Source organism: Caretta caretta, chromosome 4, assembly GCF_965140235.1.
Source record: "Caretta caretta isolate rCarCar2 chromosome 4, rCarCar1.hap1, whole genome shotgun sequence".
Lineage (NCBI taxonomy): Eukaryota > Metazoa > Chordata > Testudines > Cheloniidae > Caretta > Caretta caretta.
In genome coordinates, this window is record NC_134209.1 from 45153699 (window position 1) to 45175405 (window position 21707).

Genomic DNA, 21707 nt, shown 5'->3' on the forward strand with positions numbered 1-21707 from the left:
CTAGCAGATTATGGTATGCAGGAAATCCAGGATCAGTTCTGCAGATGCAAAATAATTCTGTCATATAGATCTACTCTACTGCAGCCTTATAAGCCATTTCCTCCCTTCTGCCTGTACATGAATCTCAGTGCCCAGTTTTACAAAGTGCTGTGGGGTTGAGTCCCTCTCTCTCATATTCCACTTTTATACCAATGTAACTCCACTGACATCATCTGAGTTGTTCTGGATTTAGCCGGTGTTACTGACAGTAAAATTGGGCGCTATGTTTCCATTATATGTCTCTCTGCAGAGCATTTTGTGAATAGTTGGTAAAAAGACCCCATAAAAATAAAGCCCAAGAGTTTCAAAAATTACTAGTGATTCTGGTTGTCCAACTGGAGATGCTTTAAAGAGATCTGATTCTTAGAAAGTGCTGAGCGCCTGCCCTCTGAAAATCAGGCCCTTTTGTGTTGTCTCAAGTTGGGCATCCAAAAATCACTAGTTGCTATTGAAATTCTTGGCCAAATTGTATTTTTTTTAAAAAAGGAATCCATTCCTATAGTAGAAAATAGTATATTAATATACTATTTTCAAATATGTTTAACATTTTAATCTGATTTAATGCATATTATTTTTTATTAATTTGTAAATTTCACGCTGTATATTTTATCATGATGGAAAGCAGGCGAAGAGATGTGAAGCCTTGGAACTCTTACACGTGCAGGTAGTCTGTATTTACATGAGTAATCCCCTTGAAATCAACTTTACTCACATGAGTAAGCATGGGTTCACGTGAGTTTGAGTTGATCAGGCCCACGGTTTTGTATATACAGCCAGTTTTTTTCATACATGTGCAACACATTTGGTCAAATATTTGGTATAAATATAGAGAGAGATGCATAATATACCCCTATGGGGTCATTTAGGTTTTGCACATTTACACATGAAGATGTGAAGTGCTCTATAGGCTTCATCTCAATTTGCTGGGAAATAAAGGTCCTAGGAAAGGCTTTGAGCAGAGGGTTCCTCTGGCTTGATTACCAAAGCGTGAGCTTTCATTAGTTACTAGCATTTCACTCCGCTCAGCTCAGTAGCTTAGGATTTTGTTTTTTGTTGGTTGGTTGGTTGTTTGGGGTGGGGGGTGTTTTATTTTTTATATTGCAGTTTTGAAGGGTTTGTCTCTGCAGACACGGAGGACTGGTGATACATATTCATGAAAGAGAAGTCTTTCCAGCCGCTGTTAACAGTGACAAAGACTTAGCTGTTTCACACAGCAAGCTGACTGGAATTGTGTGTGGGGGGCTGCATGACCAGATTAGTGCAAACAGCAAGCTTATTTCTCAAGTCGTTAGGCCTCGCCTTCCTAACAATTTCCCCAATTGTCATTTGTGACAAAGCTGTCATTAGGTGATGGCTTCTTTTGGCCATTTTCAGATAAAGATAATTTCCTTAACTTCCATTTTATTTGACAACAAGTAGTTTGGAACAGAAAGGAAGTGCTTCAGTAGTTTATGGATTAGGGGTTTGTCACTTCAAAGGCATCTTTGATCTAAAAATATGTGCTGTACCAAATTCATTGTCTTTTTGTTAAAGATCTTTTAAATTTATTGATCTGTCTCTCAGTTATTCCCTCTTTTGCATCCAATAATGGTGTGTGAAGTGGTAGTTTTGGGAGAGGGGGGGAGAGCCAGAATTAGCACTTTTAAAATCACTACAAGAGCAAAACAACAGGTGCTTTTGTACACCAAGTCCTGACACTATCACAATTCTGCATTTAGCCAAAGATCCCTTCTGCTGTTAGCACCCTGTGTTATGCTAGAGGTATCAGTTGGGGGTGGAGGAGGTAAAAAGTTGGGACTTTTGGACTGTTCTTAAGGGAAGTAATGGAAATATTTACACACTTATGTTTCATGAGGAACAGCTTACAGTACACATTTCACATCCACCATCCTATCAGCCAGTTTTATCAAGCAACAAGAACCAATGGCCTATGAATGTGGAGTGAATATAGAGCAGTGTACTGCACAGTCTGTTGAAAATAGACACCTGAGGCACAGAGGATAGTCCAACAGGAGCAGCAGAGCACTTCAAAAATGACTCAGGTTGGGTTTGCTTGCTTGTTTGTTTTAACATTTCTGGTTAATAAGTAAACAAAGTTTGAACAGTTTAGGAATCAGTTTCTGCCCCAGAAGTCCCCTCTCCTTTACATCGCCTCGTACATAAAGTGGCCAATTGCTCTACATTTTTGGTTTACAGATCGAGGAGACAATTTTATGTTCTCCAGAATAATGCTGCTCATGCAAATATTCTTGCAGGCAGCCTTTTTTGGCTCCTATGGACAGTGCAAATGGCTGTGTGAAAGAAATGTGTACAAGTTGTGAAGTGTCTTTATACCACAGTGAAATTGTGCATATATGGCCAAATTCAGGAAAGAACTGCTATTGAGAAAAATACTTAAGTACATGCTTAAAGTTAAGCATCTCCCATTTAATTCAGTGAAAGTTGTGGTTCTCAGTACTTCTGCGTCAGTCCCTTCTTCCCTTATGTATCTTGTTTTGTGGATATAGCTATGGGTGAATTAACTGAAAAGGGAATATTTACATGCAACTGCAAGAAGGACAAGTCTTCCATAGACATGGAGAATTGAGGGAGATTATTTTAAACCCCCACCTATCTTAAAAATGCTAACTCTCAAGGGAAATGTTGAATGAGGATACATTCTGGAGAGCAATGAAATCTAAATTTTTTACTGACAACTTTTTTTTTAAGACCTAAAACAAAGTGCAATGTGAAACTTCACCTGTTAGAAGTTTTCTTTCTTAGGTGCTTATTAGTGTGGTGATGTCTGGTTTTCTCAAATAGAATCGTAGAACTGGAAGGGACCACGAGAGGTCATCTAGTCCAGTCCCTTGCACTCATCATCAGGATCAAAGTTTTATGTAAATGTCTATTGTTTTTAAATTTCATGGATGTTCCCCTAAAATTCAAAAGAATAATCTCTAATGCTTCATTCTGAATAGATCATTTCCCTTAAAGACTTTATTCCTTTAAAAGCCAAAACAGTTTTGAAATAAATCACTTGAGACTTTTTTTTGTTTTACTAATAAAGAACATTCTTGATGTTCTACTCAGTATCTGTACCACACTGAAAAAAATCTGAAGTTCTCTGAAGAACCATATGAAGGATCCTTAAATGTCCAGTGGATATATTTACAATCCATCCCCAAAGCACTGTTTTTCAATAATGGCCAAGGTAGGTAACAGGGATTCTGTCTCCAATCTTTATTACATTACTCACCTGAGCTCTTTTTCTCAGGAGCCCATATGGCTTACAAATAAAGTGAGGCCATGCTGAAAGTCCAGTTGTGAATTAGGGATGTTTGGATCCAGTTTCTGATTCACCCCACTACAGAGATAGGAAGCAGCCATCAAGTTTGGCTCCAGACCTGGATCTAAGCTTTCCCAAAGTATGGGTAAGTGGGGTTAGATGAAGTGTTTTGTTTTGGGCCCATCTCTGCTTATAAGACCAAATTCTGCTTTCCATTACACCAGAGCAAATCTATCTCAGTAACATTACTCTGGGTTTACACTGGTTTAACTGGGGGGCAGAATTTGTTCTGTTTTAATAATATCTAACCTATCCACATTAGCTTTTTCTGTAATGCTTATCTCTGTAGAGCCTAATAACAATTCCCTCACTGCTGTGGGCTGTTCCTGATCCCATTTCTAAACACAAGCACTTCTGCTTCAGTTTTGACTAGGGGTGGCTGTACAGAGGGCGGCTTCCCCCCCCCCCCCCCCCCGCCTTCTCTCCTTTTGCCTGTTAATTGGCTGAGACCACCAGAATTTGGAGGACACAGATGTCACTGATAGTTTGCCTAGGGAGCACATTCATGCCCATCTGTTGCAGTCTAGAAGGCTGTTCGTATATCCACAAGGCCTTCATTTAATTCTTGTCAGAAAGTAATGTAAATCCAGTTTACCTCAGAGGTCACAGCCGAGATTTATGCCAATGAGCCCCCTGCAATTTACACACACTGTAGTTGTATAGGATGAAAAGAAAGCCTTTCATGTTTGTGCATATTAACAAGAAAGCTTGCCTTTGGAGAGGCTTTTTTGATTGAGGTTCTTCCTTATTTTAATACAGCCAATGCCAGTTGGTATACCCAGCTTTACAAAAAGAAAACATCTAATCTTTAAACCAGAGAAGTAAAAAAATAAAAAGCCCCTAGCAAATAGCTTTGCCATGTCTCTTTCATTATCTCTGACAAAGCAAAGCTTCCATGCACCAGAAAAAAATAATACTCTAGTGAAACACAAGTGATTGTCGGAATATTCAGAAACTGAATTTGCCTGCTGCTGGGGTGATAGTAATACTGATCAGCTGAAATGCTCGCTGGTGATATTTTTTAAAGTCTTTGGTTGCTAGTGTGTTGCTTTTTCCACATGTAGAAAAATTCTAGGACATGAGACCAAATCCTCTGCTGCTGTAAATCGGCATAGCTCCATTGAAATTAATGGAGCAACACCATTTACATGAACGAGGGATTTGGCCCCAAAGTGTTCTGTGACAAGTGCATAAATGCATAGAACTAGTAGTATACATTTTCTACTTCTTTTTTTTTTTGTTAAATTGACTTTTCAATAGGAACTGGAAGACTGACAGTGCATATAAATGTGACCCTGACTATTCGGATCTGAAAAGAAAAACAGACTGCTGTAGAAATAAAACCACAACATCTAGACTTCTAAATTTCACAGGTGTGGGGCCCAATCCTGCTCCTGATGGAAGTCAGTGGGAGTTTTGCTACCTACTTCTAAAGGGGACTGGATGAGGCTCTTTAGATTTAATGGATAAAAAATGCAGCACAGGTAAAGACAAAGATTCACAGTGCTCTGCGTAAGCATCTACCTCCAAGTGCTAAAGCACAACCTGTACGTGACTTTGACCGCTTTGCACTTGTATGAATTAGAAGGGAGAGAAAAGTTAAAAGGTTGCATTCTACTAAATGGAATTTACATTTAACTTTAATGCAAATATATTAAAAATAACTATTTTCATATAAAAATAAAGGATCAGATTTTTTTTTAAAGTTCTTCAAGCAGTTGAGAAAAAATATCACCAAATCATGAACATACAGGGAAGAAAGATGAGAATGTTTTGCTACAGTGAGATGTGTCAGGGTGTCTGAGACAGTTATAGAGGGCCTGATTTTTAGAGAAGTTGAGTACATTGATTTAACTGGATCTAGATGAACGTTGAGGGTGGGCCTTTCATGTATATCAGTTTTAGACTGATGCAGCCCCACTGACCTCATTGGAGTTACTCCTAGAATCAGGCCCTAAGTCTGCTTAGTGTAGAAAAGGCATCTCTTCCCGCTCTCAGCAATGTGTCACAGCAGTGGATTTTGCTTTGGGGAAATGCTTTCTGATGTGATTGACATGAAGCTGAGTATCGTGTACACTCTGGAATTTAAACTCAGCTTGAATTTTCCATCACTAAGGAAGGGCATGAGGGAGGAGAAGGAGGCACAGCTGACACAAAAATTAAAACAGTGTTTGATTTCTGAGTTTCAGTGTAGCACTTAAAATAATTAAAATGTTTATTTGAAAGTCAAAACAGTCCCAGTCATAAATAACTACCCCATTTCTCAATTGACTGTGCTGAGTCCGAACTGAAATGCCCCTGGGATGAGGTTGAGTTGCTCCCTGTTGGGATTAATCCATAAACGCAGCCTCCACATGGAAATCATCAGGTCTTCGCTTCCCCTCCATTGGTCTCCCTGGAATTATAGCATGGCCTCAATAAGATCAAAATTAGGGTAATATATTTTCAGAGAAAAAAGGCTCAGAAACTCTAACTGGGATTTCAGGACCGTAGCACCGTGACCATTTTCTAAACATTGTTCACAGCTTCTCGAATTGTTATGATGTTTGCTCCATTTTTGGAGTGTCTGTGCTGATTGCTTTTCAAAAACAGCTTCAAAACTGATTGCAGTCTAGTTAGGCGAAGTCCCAACTTTCCTCCTACCCACAATATAACTTAAAATTCCTTTCTTTTGGCAGATGGTATGCTGTTCTAGCTCAGGGGTTCTGAAACCTTTTCACCGTGCAGTCCACACCTTACTAAAGAGATCATCTCCTGCTGGTCCCCCCCAGCCTCCTACTCTCACTCCTATTGTGTGGCAACTACAGCATTTGTGTAAGTACTACTGGTAGGTATTTTCTGGTGTTTTTAATATAAAAAAGGTTTTGTCCTCCTTGGGAAAAAAATTAATTACACTGTCTTCTTTTGCTCTTCAATTCATCTCCTTCTCCATATTCTTTATTCTCCTACCCACAGCTTTCCCTGGGGCCTGATTGTCTTCTCCTCTTGCATGTTTCCCTGCTGTCAGATCTTCCTTTCTTCGGCAGATGTTGTGCAACCCCCCAATTCCCTTCTCCTCTGCTCCTTGGCCACATTGCTTTTCTGCCTAGTCACTTTCTTCTCTGTTTTCTTGCCAGTGCTAGCCCGGCATTCTGATTCCCTTTCCTCCCTGCATCTTGCTCCCCTGAAAATGCTGCTGAGCCACTTGGTAGCTTCTCCCCTGGGCATTCTCGTTTGAGGCTCTTAAATCTGTTCCCAGATGTTGCTCCTGCTCATAACTGACCTCTCCAGTCCACCTGATGGCTCCAGCCTCTGGGACTGGCTTCTGTTTCTCCTCCTCCTCAGTAGCGATGGAGGAGGCTATAGCGCTGGCTCCTCCTTTTTGTGTTCAGCTGTTCCCAGGATCTTGGAGGAGGAGCCAGCACCTTTTGACCTGCCAGCTTTCTCTGCAATCTGCAGGCAGTCTGGGAACCATAGTTATCGAGCTGCTGGTCTAACGCTTGGGAACCTGATATAGGGACGGATACTGAAATATTGAAGCCAAAGGAAACTTTGCAACTGACTTCAAGGTGGTGCAGGACCGGGCCAGGAAAGAGGCCTATGTTTATAAAAATTAATAAATGCAATTGAAAAGTTTTACACCAGTGAAATATACATTCATAATCCTATTAAAGTCTCTCAGTTGTTCCGCTCTGGTGCCCTAAATCTCCTTCCATCTGCTCATGATAACGTTTGGTCATATACTGGACTTTAGGGTGTTGTATACATAACATGCAAGCTAGGAGTCCCTTTTTATTGGAGGTGAAGAGGTATTTATTTTATTTTTTATTAAGCTACGTAAGAAATGGCAAAAGAGAGCACCAGAATGAACACATGGCTGCTTTCACCCCGGGGGCCCTTCTGTCATTCACCAACACATGGAAGCTCATGATATACCAACAAATCATACAAATATTTCGTTATTGTACAGTATGTAGACTCACTTTGCGGTGGCATCCACCAAAGAAAATCGTGGTGGGTTTATTCTTTCTTGCCTTTCTTTCTAGCTACTGTGCCACTCCTTCTTGCTGGCGTGGCATGACAGGCCCAGATTATTGGCTAACAGTCTATACTGACTATATTTTGCATGGGACAGAGGAGGAATAAAGGGGAAAAAAATCTACAAAGGCCAAGTCAGCAAAGACGGTACCAGGTCACTGTATCAATATCTCAGCGATAGTCCAACGTGGCATGGGAGAATGGTTTGTTGTAGGATGGTCAGCCCAAACTGGGTAGAATCTAAAATGCCAGTGTTTTCATCCTTGTTCCCAATGGCCTGCAGGAACATAAAACATACTTACTCGGAGAGATGTGGGTTTGCAGGCTGATAGTTTACCAGATAAAAAATATCCTGATGCTATAGTTAGCATTGTTGCAGAGCAGCAAGTGGGAAATGTGAAGAAAAATGGATTGGTTTTCATAATCCTGGGAACAGACTACCTGTTGCCCACTAACAACTGAAGAGTGAGCCAAATTGTTTCCCAATAAAAGTTTTAGGACTTATAGATCAAAATCTACACTGTGGTGCTCAAAAACTCAAAGAAAACTTATTCTTCCTGACTATACTCTGCAGTTACTATCGAGGTGTAGATCTTTTATGGGAAACTATTTCTGAAGTGACTAAATATGGAGTTTGATTTTTTTTTTAACCCATCACTCTCCTTGGGGGCATCTTGGAAGTGGACAGCCTGGAAGAGGTGATTGAATTCCAAGGGGAAAAAGTGTTTTCTTGTATATTTGGGGTAGGATTTTGTGGTAACTAGACAAAAATATCCTCAAAACTACTGAAAATCACAGAGTGAGCTGGGGAAACCTATATACACGTTTCTCAAGTCTTACTTAAAGAATAATGGGCCAGATTCCCAAGTCCAGCTGCAATGTATGCAACACAAGTCGGACCATGTTTGCAAAGCTCCCTTTGATTTCCCTGTTCCTTGAACACTGTGTTTAAGGCCAGCTCCCTGTTCTTTCTTGCTCTAGTGCATTTTTAGCAGAAATTTTTTTTTCTGTGAGCATTTATCTGAAGTTGGGATGATGTGGCCCAAAACATTTTTTCTTCAACCAGCTGCTAATGCACGCTATTTCCAAGTCGGTGGGGTCTCTCTCTCTCTCTCTCACTACAGAATATATGTATAAGGAAAAGAGAGAGAGACTGTGTGTAAACTAATACTTGTATGTATGGTAATAAAGTGCTCCCCAGAAAAGCAAGTTTTTTTTTTTTTTAAAGAAATCTATTTACATGCAGGAATGGAACTAGGGCCATATGGCAGGGATGATTTGTCTTAACCGGAGATGTACTCATGGGACTGTCACATGCACCCCTTCACAAACAGGATTGTTTAGTCAGATAAATCAATTGGATGTCAGTGTCCCTAATGGTAAATGTAGCTCTGGTGTTTTATAGTAGCTTGAGTTGAGAGCTTTTTTTTTTTTCTTTGATTGACAGGTAGCCTGTAACTAGATCAATTTCTTTAGCCCTAATGGGACAAGGCAGAGAGTGCTTTGATACTATAAGGATGTACTTTTCCAGCAATGCTACCAGGTTTAGCAAACTGAAGTTCTCACTACTTATCCCTGTACAAAAGATGCTTAGGAAAAGGAATCTCTGTGAAGCGAAGTTGTGATGAGCCTTTTCCAGTGATCTTGACAAATCAGTTTGGCCTACAATTTCACTTGTTATTTAGATTTTAAATTTTTTTTGGAGCGGGGGGAAGAAGAGAGGGTAGGTTTTAACCTCAGGATAATTGTTGTTTGTTTTTAAGTTATTAATAGCTAAATTAGGGTTTAAACATGACTAGCTGACATGATGCTGAACAGGGTTTGTGCCTTATCTATGCTGGATATACTGTTGTGGTCAGTATCCTATAAGTTAATTGGAGTCTTCACTATAATGTTTTGTAGTGAAGACCAGGCCTCCAAGCTAGATTGTGTCATTTAGGTGTAGCCTTGTGTTGTGGGGTGATGCAGACCCTAGAGGGACCACAGTCTTAGGGAGCGTTATAGCTCCCTCTTTCATTGTCCCCAAAGAGCATCCAGCAGTCCCTCTGCCTGGGGAGCTAAAGAGACCACATAACCAGAAAGTAGTTCCTTGCCATTTCCCTATCTTCTGCTGGCAGTGCAGCTCTGCTGACTGGTCTGCATGCTTGGAAGAATGCAGAGAACTGGCTCAGGCCTATTTCGATTCCTACCATCACTGATGAACACTAGGGAGAAGACAGCACTGGTGGAGTGGGGCAATCTTCTATAGGCTTGCTGTGAAAAACCCATCCCTGTTCAGGGACAGCCACCAAATTTGTGAGCATCCCATCCTCCACTGACTCACTTTCAAGCATTAACTGTTACAATGAATGTACTGAAGTCATCATTCCTTCCAGTGGGTTCATGTGAAGTGAACAAAACTCCTGTTAACATAAAGAAGACTAGTGACAGGAGACTGTTCCAGAGGTATAGGATTTAAAACTGAGAATTTGCCACCTGTTTCTGTCCTGAACTGTAACTGCAAAAAGAACATGCTTCATAAATCAGTGAAACCCTGAGTAATGTAGGAGTGATTTAAAAGCATGTGCTTGTTCTTTGCAGCATTTAAGTGCTTTCACCACGAGACCATCCTTTCTCTTCCTGTAATCCCTTGCCTCATTCATTACTCATCTTCCAGCTTCTGCAACAAATGCAGATAAAAGGTTGCACAAGTAACTTTATTCTGGCATTTCCTGACTTTTGAGTGCTCAACTTTGCAACCTTAATAATGTTTAATTGTTTATTACACACATAGTTTATTGTGTGTAATTTCCAAATGGAAAAAAAAAACCCAGAAATTCCATCAGGTGGTATGATATTGGCACCCACACGGGTCATTGGCAGAACTGGAACCTTTAGAGCCACCACACTGACCTCGGCTAGAGGTAGCAGGTTGTCATCCTGTATGTGGACCAGCATTGGCGCAGAATGAGAGAGTTTGCCAGGGTTTCAGAGATATTTGCTGACCGCTGAGGAGTGGGGAGACTCGGAGATCTTGGGTTCCATTCCAGGCTCTGTAGGGCAGTGTTCTGCAGTGGGCACAGACTTTTCTGCTGTGCCCCCCCCCCAAAATGTGATCATTTCTGCCCCATCGTTTCCAATGTGGCCCTGCCCTAATCCTGTCTCTTCCTCACCCCTTGCTCCTTGTCCCAATCCCATTCTCCTCACCTAGCCAGTCCCAGTCTCCACTCCTCAGGGTTTGATACCAGTCCCAGTCTACTTGCCCAGAAAGTCCTAGATCTATCACTGTAGCCTATAGGTATAGGTATGTGCTAGGGGAAGCCTGGGTATAAATGAAGGGAGTAATGCAATGAGCCTACAAAGCCTCAAGGTCTGTAAAACAGTAGCATAGCCAAACTAATTAAGGTATAAGGCCCCAAAATCCTTGGCATAACGCATTATGAAAGTTGTACCCCAGCCTGTATGCTTTGAGAGGGAGAGACGTAGCTCTTGGGAGATACCAGGATGATGACCACTCGTGATGGTGAGGAAGAAGATAACTAACACTTAAGATTGTTTTGCAAGATATGGGGATAAGTATATGGATGCTCCATGCATTTTATCTTATTTCTGCCTGGTTTGGTGGGTTGGAGTGTTTGTGAATTTGCTAATTGTATTAATAAAACTGTTATAAACCAGAGAGTGCATGTTACATTAGGATGTACATGGTTGTAACAGTAGTTCTGATAATACTGGGCCTAATCTTGATACAAGAACCTACCAAACTTCAGAGTGCTAATTAGGGAAACTAAATTAGTAATATAATCAACATACAATTAATAGATCAGGCAACATCGCTTTGGACTTCCCATCCCTGTCTCTACCCTTCTCTTTATCCAGCCATTCCCAGTCACCCCATCTTTTTAACCCAGTCTCACTGACCAGCAAGTCCCAGTACCTTTCCTTCTAGCTCATCCAATCTGTCTGTCTCCCCCAAGTCTGGCCTCCAGTTGCCCCTTCCCCATGTTTTCCAGTCTCAATTTTCCTTCCCAGGCTCCTTGTCCAATCTCAGTGTTTGCCCCCCAACTCTTTGTCCCAGTTACTACCCAGGTTCCTTATGCCAATCTATCCCTCTCTCCCCTTGCAGGTCCAGCTCTTGTCCCCTCTGCATTGAATCAAGCAGCTTTGTCCTCCAAACTGCCTGGGCCTAACAGCGGGGTCATTGACAGGCTTTCTGTTCTCAGTTTCAGGACCCTGACCTGAACCTGGACTCAGCCCAGCCTGCAGCAGCTCTGAGATGCAATGCAGGGAAAGCCCTGCTCAGTCCTGAGTTGGAGCATGCCTGGTGCAACTGGAATCTTTGGGGAATTTCAGCGCTAAAATCAAGTGTCTTCTGAGCAGGCGTCAACTTCAGTTTTTCAGAGGCTTATAACTTGGCCAAAGTTTGGAATATTTTCACAGGGTCATCAGAAGACTCATCCCTGACACAAAGGCCACCCCATGCCAAACTTCAAGTCCCTGCTCCAAAATGGGGGGACACTAGAAGTTCTCAAAGTGAAGGTCACCAAAATTTAACAGGGGCAAAACAATGTATCTTTCTCTAATACGATTCTTGGAAATGGCCAAACCATTTCAGCTGAAATTTTTTTAAAAACTCCAGTCTGAAACAGACTCCCAACATGGAAAATTTCAGCCAAAATGGTTTACGTTCAACAAAGTTATAAGCAACTGAAAACAGGACCTTATAATGGGAAATGTCAGGCAATCCTAATAATAGGCAGTGCTACAAGCCCCACCCAAAATATAAAAAACAGTCCTCTTCCCCCTCTATGTTCTAAGGTGGCTGTTGTAGCTGAATTCCATAGTTTTCTGTAATTTCAGGCTAGATTTTTTGTGTATAGTTTGTCTACGTCACACTGTGTTGAGAGCCATTGAATCAAACACTAGTATCTCTAGATATAGATTCTGAAATCTTGAATGCTGGGACAGATTCCTTTCAAGATATTATTTAGAGAGAATATTGTATTGGGGGATTAGCAGCGTGTGTTGTTGATTAGGGAAGTTTGGTGGGAGGATGCATAGGAGAGAGCTGCATACTACGATGCCCATGAGTAAAAATTATACAGCCTAACTATTCCCTACAGGCTCCACTAAGCATATGCCATGTCACCCAGCAAGTGTTTGAAAATTCACTGTAATTCTGTGTTTAAAAGGTCTACAATTCAGTTCAAACTAAAAGCACTTGACTGCGTGAGTCTCCTAAGTGAAAAGGGATTCAGTACACCCTGGCTAGTCACTTCACTGCTTGTGATTTTACGGCTCCATTGAAAAGCAAGCCCTTTCTCTCTACTCTCTGGTACCTCTGAGATGTTTGCCTTGCACAGTTTGTCACAGAGACCCTGCAGTTATTTCACACACTCCTCTAATAAAGTCTTCCGGGGCTGTCATGTATTTCCCCTATTATCTCTCCCTGCTTGAGTCTCGCAGATAATTGATGATGCTTTAGTTAATCATCTTCCCTCTCTTTTGTTCACCAGGTACCTCAGCCTTGAAGGGATCCTTTTCATTTAGAATTTGTGTCTTCTCCTAGGTAATTGATCACTGCTCACCCAGGGACGCCCGATTCGCAGCAGAGTGGGAGCAGGCATCATGAATAATCAAAAAGTAGTGGCTACGCTGCTTCAGGAGTGCAAGCAAGCGCTGGATGTGCTCTCACCCAAGCTGTCTGATGCATCGGAGGAAGACAAGAGAGAATACCAGCAGTGCAAAGGTGAGGTCCCAACAAGAGGCCCCAGGAACAAACCAGCACATTGTTGTGAACTTCCTTGCCACAGTGACACATCCCCATCCCTGTCCTATTTTTCTTCTCTCAGAAGATCAGTGTCAGGAGCTGACTGGATTTCTAGGGCATGAATGGGATGTGGGCTACAGGCAGGCAGGGAAAGAAGCCCACTTTGTTGCAGTGAATTGCTGTCAGTTCCAATTTTAGGCTTCAGTAAACATGAGCCTATAAGGAGCAGTTTAGTTTGGGAAGAACAATGCCCAAAAGTTTGCTGATGCACATAAATTTCAATTATTAAAAAAAAGATGCAACTTCTGAATGCTAGCACTTATTTACTTTCCTTTCACGAGGAATTTGTGTGTTGCTTATGTATTTAACAGTTTTTCCTCATAAAAAAAATCTCACCATTTGAATCTCTTTCTTGTAAAACATTCAACACCTTTACAAGTGGTGTTCCAAGAAAAAACACTTGCAATATCCATATTGAAAGAATAACCTCTGCCATTTAATATTTGGAATAAATACATGCAAAATGAGTGCTAGGATGGAAGAGTTTTACATTGCCTGTCCTATGGAGAAGCTAGCATTTATTTCAGCATTGTGTGATGCTTGGTGTTTTGAATTATTTCAATTCCAGTGAAATTTAAATTTGCATTAGACACGAAAACCTGCAGAATGTTACGGTTAGTTCTATTCTCTTGTAATAAGCTTTCCAAGGGACTACCCAACCTTACACCATCGTAGCTTTTATTTTGCACTTGAGGAAATCTTTTGAGTTTTCATTACTGAATTTGTTTTCTGAGTGTCTTTCTTTCTGTCACCAGCTGGAGAGTATGCCTCTTCTGTTTTGCCACACAGAAAAATTATTCATGCAATGAATACGAAGGAAAATATTAATAGTTGAATCTGAGATTTTTTTAAAAGCACCAAAACCCTTTTTTTTTTAAAATCGGAGAGTGCACGTGCCTCTCGCCAACTAGTTCACTTGTCTGTAGTTGGTATTATATACATTCAGTGCATTCTCCCCACTTTGCATGAGTGAGTCAATCATAATATTATTTAGTCCATTCTTGACCCATTTTGTATTCTAGTCTGCTTGGAACAGATTTTCAAACCCATGCTCTTACTGGGAGGTCAGCTGGCTATCAAGCACCTCAGTTAGTTTCTGAGCATGGTTGTGTTTGAGGGTAGTGGATAGGTTTCTGTTATAGATACGGGAAGATTTTTCTTTTTCTACAAAGGGCACTTTGTTTTCTCATCACAAATTCCTTTAAGCTTTATCACTCTTTAGAATGGGCTGTTGAACTCCTAATCAGGTAACGCTTTCTTCTCCATCCTTCTCTTCTTCTTTTCTCCTGTTAAATGCCACAAAGCATGAGAAATAATCAGTTTAGTTCCAGATAAGGTAAATCAGTGCCCTTATAGTTACTAAATTAGACATGGCCCTTCAGGTAAACTGCTTCAGGAAGTGAGTGATCAGAGACTGAAGTGAGGCTCAGGCTTTTCTTAGGAACGGCTGCCATGGGCTGGCTAAAAGAAGAAAATCCACTTGCAATGGGGCAGTGATAATAATATTAATACCTAATCATAATTGCTGTCTCTGTGTGTATTCCACTGGAGGGCACAGACTGCAGGTTGGCTGGATGATCTCAGACTGCAGATCCCCTTTCCTATGGCAGGTGGCTTTTAAACAGCAGTAACAATCAGATTGTGATATAACTGATTCATCAAGCCCACATGTGCTTCCAACAGAATGGCATTAGTACAGGGTCACTTATGGCAGCAGTTTGAGCCAAGGGGATTCTCTGAACACAAACGCTGAGGGTTTTTCTTCTCTCCCCTCCCACAGACGTTGCCTTTGTCAAACTGGTTTTCGGACCAAACACAGGAACTGAAAACCAAATGCACACACAAATGGGGAAAAAAAGAATCCTCACCATACCTTATTTAAGGTTTTTTGTTTTGTTTATAAATCCTTCAAATCAGCTTCAGTGTAGTTTCATCTCCTTCTTCAGCCCTCCTAATTAGCAGTGAATTTACATTGCTTACAGAGATAACACAGCCAGGCCATAAAATCGGTGGTGCTTGGATTTTGGCTGAAGAGTACAATATTATTTATAGTTGCCACTGCAATATTTTATGGTTCCATAGATGATGTTCCAATGCACAACACAATACAATAATTGTATTTATTGCAGTCACATCCAGAGGCTCCAGTAAGGTTTGGTGCCCCATTCTACTAGGCACACTACAAATGCTTAAGAAGACCTGCTCCCAAAGACAATCGAAGACTCATTGACTTTCAATGAGACTTAGGTTCGTAAGGCCCAAATTCTCAAAGGTACTTGGGCACCTTACTCCCATTGAAAACTCCCACTGATTTCAGTGGGAGTAAGGCACCTAAGTACCTTTAAGGATCTTGGCCTAATTGCTCAAGTCACTTTAGAAAATGAGACTAAAGTTCCCAAGTGACTTAGGTGCTTTTGAAAATTTTATCCTAAATTCTTTTTTAACTAACACAGAATCGAGGACATTTGGTTAAGATAATAGGAAAGGATGAGGCCATATTCTATCCTTTGTTTTTTATTGTATCCAAATGGGAACAGAGTCCACCTGCAGGATTGGGGCCTAATTAAAATAAAATGTTTAATGCAAACAAACAATAGCAGGTTAAGGGTAACAGTAATACAGTTATGCTCTCAGAGAGCCTGCCTATGAGTGTCCCAAACCACATTATTTACTAGTTTTGTAATGCCTGGTGCTGTTACTGTCCTCTATATGTCGGTATTATTTAATTCAGTGTGCTTTTTTTTTATTGGGGAGGGGGAAGATGAGGAAGAAGAAAGGGAGAGATTGGCAGCATTCGGAAGTTGCAAGCAGTGGGGTGCAGCAAGTCAATATCAGCAACTGTTAAATCCATTAACTACAAATGTCTGAGTCAAAGAAGTCACTCTGGCAGAAAAGTTGACTCTGGCATCTCTGCAGATATTGCTTGCCTGCCTGCCTGTCCTCTTCCTTCTTCTGCTGCAGTTGCGGCTCTGGGCTGAAGGGGAAGCTGGGAGATTAAAAGCTCCTCTGCTGGAGGTGTCAGCCACATGGGACAGCCCACTAGCGTATCTGAATGGCACCTTCTGGGACTCAGTGTCTCCAAGCAGGCTCCACCATGCTCCACTGGGGAGGCGTCCAGGGGAAACTTCCTCTTCGTTTAATAAGGCTACTGTACATAAAAAGGCAGGATCTTAGTTCTGTCTTCTTTGTGGTCAGCCAAGCTTCCCTCAGTCCTATTTATGTGTCACCACAGTTGTTATCATAGAGTTGCTGTTGGCACTGGGAAGAGGTGAGCATGCTACATAGCTGTAATCCCCTCTGTCCATTCCATTGAGCCAGATTTCCATGCCTTTACTCTCCGCCATACTGTACAGCCGTGGGAATAATACAGTCAATGCCCAGACAGTGCTTCAGAACACTGGGGAATCCTGGCTGCTTGTGGGGTGGTAGCAACATATAACTGCAGTGCAATGTCACTTGAGTGAGATAATATGTGCAAGAATTTGGGCATAATTTTAAAGGCAACTTTTGAAAATTTGGCCCTGAATGTCAGGGCTTCCATCATTTTCCAAGGAAAACTATTCTACAGCCCAATACATCTCACTATCAGTAAATTGACTTTAATAAGGATAAGAAATGTAGGTTTTAATTTATTATCTCTAAGATATGATTTTGTAGAAATGTAGAAGTACATTTAGCTCATTATGTCATTAAGCAATGATGATCTCAGAACAGGATTTTTCCTGGGGATCAATGACCAGCTAGAGCTAGATACATAGCTGATGATTGCCATTAATCCCGACTGGTCAATAATCCCTGGTTAATCCACTTTTATTAGCACTGGGAGTCATCAAGTTCTGGTAGTTAGCATAGAGTCTGAGAGTCATGAGACCGGGATTCATGCCTAGTCTAGTCTATTCCTAACTCTGCCACTGACTCACTGTGTGATCTTTGGCAAATCATTGAGGGGCTGAGCGTGCAACATTCCACTTGAAGTCAATGGTAGTGTTGGGTGCTCTTCACCTCAGAAAATCAGGCCTTTAACCTCACTGTGTCTCAGTTTTCCCATCTGTACAATACCCATTTTAAATAGGACTTAGAGATCCTCAGATGTAAGGCACTGCCAATGTGGAATTCAAAAGTGTAAAATTGGCCTAATTCTGCTTCCATTGAAGTCAGTGGTCCATTGGCTCCAGCAGGAGCAGGGTTAATCTATGCACAACACTTCTGAAAATTCTACTGTATATGTTATGGAGTATTATTACTTCTAACATAAACTGAAAATGAAGCATAACAGTACAGGCACATGTTGCCAGATCCTCAGCGAGTGTAAATCAGTGTAGCTCCATGGACTACAAAGGAACTACCCGACTGCATAGAAGATTTGGTCCATGGATTTTCTGTATGGATGATGCAGTTTCAGCTGGTAAATACAGGGCATTTGTAGAGAATTAATTCCCTGTGCCATACATCAGCCATTCAAATGGACTGAATAATTTCTTCTTTGTTTTCCTACATAACTGAGTTTTATTACTCCTTTCATGGTGGTACTGGGAGTGTGTGTGCACGCGCGGGGGGGTGATCCATAATTATTTCTACTACTGCAGGTTGAATAATTCATTACCAATGACCTTTGTGGCAAATGTGGACACTGAAGAATTATTTAACAAACTCTCCCAGCCTTCTAATTATCTTAGTCCTTTTTAGTCATTAGCAGATTTCTAATACAGTCTTTAGCGAAGGGGATAGGTTTACCATGCTGTTGGATTAATTCACTCAGCCAAAAACCCTGTTCTCACTTTGGGGAAAATGTTTCCTACGTTTCTTTCTCTAGTTCTTCACGCATAGACGGCCACCAAAGTGTTTTACTTCCTGCTAAAAACCTTTTTAATGGCTGGCAGCCCCAATTTACCTGCAGGGCATAGCACAGCAACTGATGAGACGCACCCCTCTCATTATTACTCTTGTGACAAAAACCAACAGCTTGTAGTGACTGAGAAGAGGTGCAGGCAAGGGAATGCTTTTTGCAGGTTAAATGCTACATCATAACACTAGAGGCTGAATCGTCTGCAATTTCCTTACCTGCACTTTGACCTTTTCAGCTTCGCTCCCTGATGATCTAAGGACACTTATTGAAGAGGCAAAGGAAATGAAGTGGCCCTTCGTGCCAGAGAAGTGGCAATACAAACAAGCCATAGGCCCAGAAGACAAAACAAACCTGCAAGATATGATCAGTGCAAGCCTGCATGAATTACTGGTATGAAGTTCAACACACCTGTTCCTTTAAAATCTACAAATGCAATTCTTGAATGTATAGTGCCCTAGTCCACTATATTTACTGTTACACAGATGACGCCATTCCTCACTTTAATTTAGCAGACAATGATTTTGTTAATGAACTGATCAGCGGAAGCAGCTATCAGAAAAGGGCCAATCACATACAGACTAGGTATGGGACTCCATCACTGCCCTCGCTGAATTCCCCAGATGAGACGGGGTTCCGACTAGTTTGAACAGCTTAGAATCATTCCCGTTGTGATTTTAATGTATCCGTATTCTGGAGACAGTGGCTTTGTTTCATCACTCTCCATGGAGTACCTAATCTACAGATAGGGTAGACATAACGAAAGGTGGAAGGATAAAGGATAGTATTGCTGTTCAGAAACTGGGAGCCCAGTCCTGCACCCATTGAAATTAATAGTTCTTCCATTGATACCAGTGTGAGTAAAATCAGGCCCTACTGTTATATTTCTGGGCTGTGGGCTAGCTGGGACTCAGACTTGAACTTGAGATCTAAGATGATGTTCACTCCTATTCCCAGCTGGCAACCCAATGAGAGCCTTTATGTTGAATGTTAAGAGACTCTCTTGCTATGCCTGGTAGTGGGGGAAAATGGCCTAACTCAGAGCACAACACATAGTGGAGTAATGAGTCCCAGTGGACAATGCAGGAGATGGGCATCAGAGGGTATGTATATGCTGTAATTAAAAACCCATGGCTGGCCTGTGCCAGCTGACTCAGGCTCGTGGGGCTCTAGCTAAGGAGCTGATTAATTGCAGCATAGATGTTCGGAGCCCGGGCTCTAGGACCCTCCGACGTGGGAGGGACCCAGAGCTTGGACTATAGCCCGAGCCTGAACATCTATACTGCAGTTAAACAGCCCTTTCACCCAGGCCCCGCCAGTGAAAGTCAGCTGGCATGGACAAGCCGTAGGTGTCTAATTGCAGTGTAGACATACCCAAAAAGGCTCCAGGCAGGATATAATGGGTGGAAGCAGTGACATCTCCACGTGTACAATATTTTGCTACTGTATAATGGTACAGGAAAGAAAGTATCTCAAATATTAAAGGAAAAATGTTTGCAGAACCTAAAAGGACTTTGATAGTATTCCCCGTGGCAGGACTAATTATATAAATGGGCAGGAGTATGCCTACATGGAATGATTTGTTCATTAATACAAAACAAAAACATAAAAATAACTTTACTTCATTTATGCTGTTTTACTAATCTTTGTACTTGATGCATTTGGGTCAGGGATGGCCTTTGTTCTGTTTTTGCCTTGCACAATGGGGTCCTGATCCAGGACTGGGGCTCCTAGTTGCTATGGTAATACAAACAATAAATAATAATAATAATAGATTAGTCACTTTCACTTTATTAGCCCCTTTAACGTTCCAGTGATCTTGCACTACTGTGATGCTGTTGTGTTCAGGTTTCCAGCAACAGAGGAGAATGTTTAAATCCTCCCAGAAAACTTTGCATTGACATTTAAAATAAAATCCTGAAATACATATTTATATAATATTTTGTAAAACCTGATTTTAAAAAAATACAGAACTCTTTTAGTTCAATGATAGCACAGAGTAAGGAATCCTCTCATGAGTGAGGTCATGTGGGATTGGGCCCTCGGTTTTGGAACGAAACTCCACAACAGAAACCTGCAAAAATGTGTTTCTGCGTCATGCAAGAAACCCCTTTGATTTAAATGGGGTTTTTCACAAGCGTAAGGGTTACTCACCCAAGAAAGGGTTTGTAGGATTGAGCCCTAAACAATATCTGGTGCATAAAGACCCAAGCCTGGAAGGTGATGAGTTCAAGCTAAACAAACCGGATTAAAAAAAACACTTTTTCTCAGCCTTTTCCAGTTATAGAAATATTAAGTGTTGCTTGTTTGTTTATTTTAAAGTCAAGTGTGATATTTAGGTTCCTGGTGCCTGTTTAAAAACAGAGTTAAAACTAAAGATGAGGTGATGCCAGTTTTCCTCTCCCTTACTGTGAGGTACATCAGGACTAGTGAGCAGAATTACACTGGTGCAAGTGAAAGGGGAGTCAGGCCCAAGAGACCTGGGGAGAAATCCTGGCCGCTCTGACATGAATGGCAAAACTCTTAATGACTTCACTAAGGCAGGGATTCCATTCTTGATCTTGTATACTTCACTGGGAGCCAGGCCTGAGTAAAGCCGACAAGTTTTGGATCCAGGAACTTCAGTCATATTTTTTATACATCAGCGCAAGTCGCTTTAAAAAAAAGAAAATTGGAAGCTTGAGTTGAACACCTTACATGTTACTAATAAGTGGGGAGGGTTTGCTTTCGTACGCTCCACTGATAAGGAGGATTTTATTGTAATTCTGAATTTATTTTGGTATTTTCTTTTTTTCTGTTGGTGTGTGTGGCCCTAGACAGAAATTTATGGCAGAGGCCGACCTCCTTTACAGTCCTCACAAAGCTTTCTAACTTTGGAGCATTTGTCTGCTCTCTCCCAGGACAAACACCTGCAGTAAACTCCCCAAGAAAGCTGGATAGATAGGAGATTAATGTGGCTGTAATAGCGGAGCAGTGTTTTCAGCATTATGCCCGCTCCCCAGGTAGATGGGTCTTTTCCGAGATGATACCAATTATTTATTGCTGAAACATCTGTTGATAACTGCAGCTGCCCTTGTTAAACAAAGCATATCATGGGGTCACAGACTATAGGGACCTAAAATCCTACCGCATGCTAGTTTTAAACCATTCACCAATACCCCCTGAAATCAATGGGTTACCGTCTTCTTCAATGTTTCATCATGCCATTGAAAATACTTTGTAAACACTGTGCTGCCCTTCCCCGTGTGCTTTGAAGTATTATTTCATCTTCATCAGTAATTTATATTCCAGTACTATTGTACTGTGGGGAAAAAAGGGAAAACCTTTTTTGTTTTCCATTTAATTGTAGATCGACTGACATTTTGACCTGTATTATTAGTATTAGTCAGGAAAAGGGATTTTTTTCTCTCCTTCTCATCCCCCCCCTTTTTTTTTCTTAATTTTAAATAAAATTTCAAGGCAGAGCAAGAGCTCCTTCAGCTCTTTGAATCAAAGGCTGGGGGAAAATGAGGCTGAAAAGGAATGTTTACAGTTTGATGAGGAAAGATAAAAGTCTGAACAACTTCTTTATTCTTTTTAACATGGAGGGCAAAGAGATAATTAAATTCTCTGAAAGAAAAATAAGCCTTTGTAAATATTGAGGAAAACCTTTAATAATTTTCATCTCCATT

General features: G+C 41.2%; 1 protein-coding gene across 3 annotated transcripts in view; it reads left to right on the forward strand.

The window, feature by feature from the left end:
• ALPK1 (alpha kinase 1) overlaps positions 1 to 21707 on the forward strand; it is an 83485-nt gene that overhangs the window by 28131 nt on the left and 33647 nt on the right. The window contains exons 2-4 of one of the 3 annotated variants that reach the window (XM_048847247.2): positions 6046 to 6194; positions 12933 to 13112; positions 18275 to 18429. In XM_048847247.2, the coding sequence (XP_048703204.2) occupies positions 12992 to 13112; positions 18275 to 18429 (276 nt within the window). In that variant the 5' untranslated portion in view covers positions 6046 to 6194; positions 12933 to 12991. Of the gene's footprint in view, positions 1 to 6045; positions 6195 to 12932; positions 13113 to 18274; positions 18430 to 21707 lie in introns of those variants that run through there. The other 2 variants (XM_048847246.2, XM_075127579.1) reach the window with 2 other exon arrangements.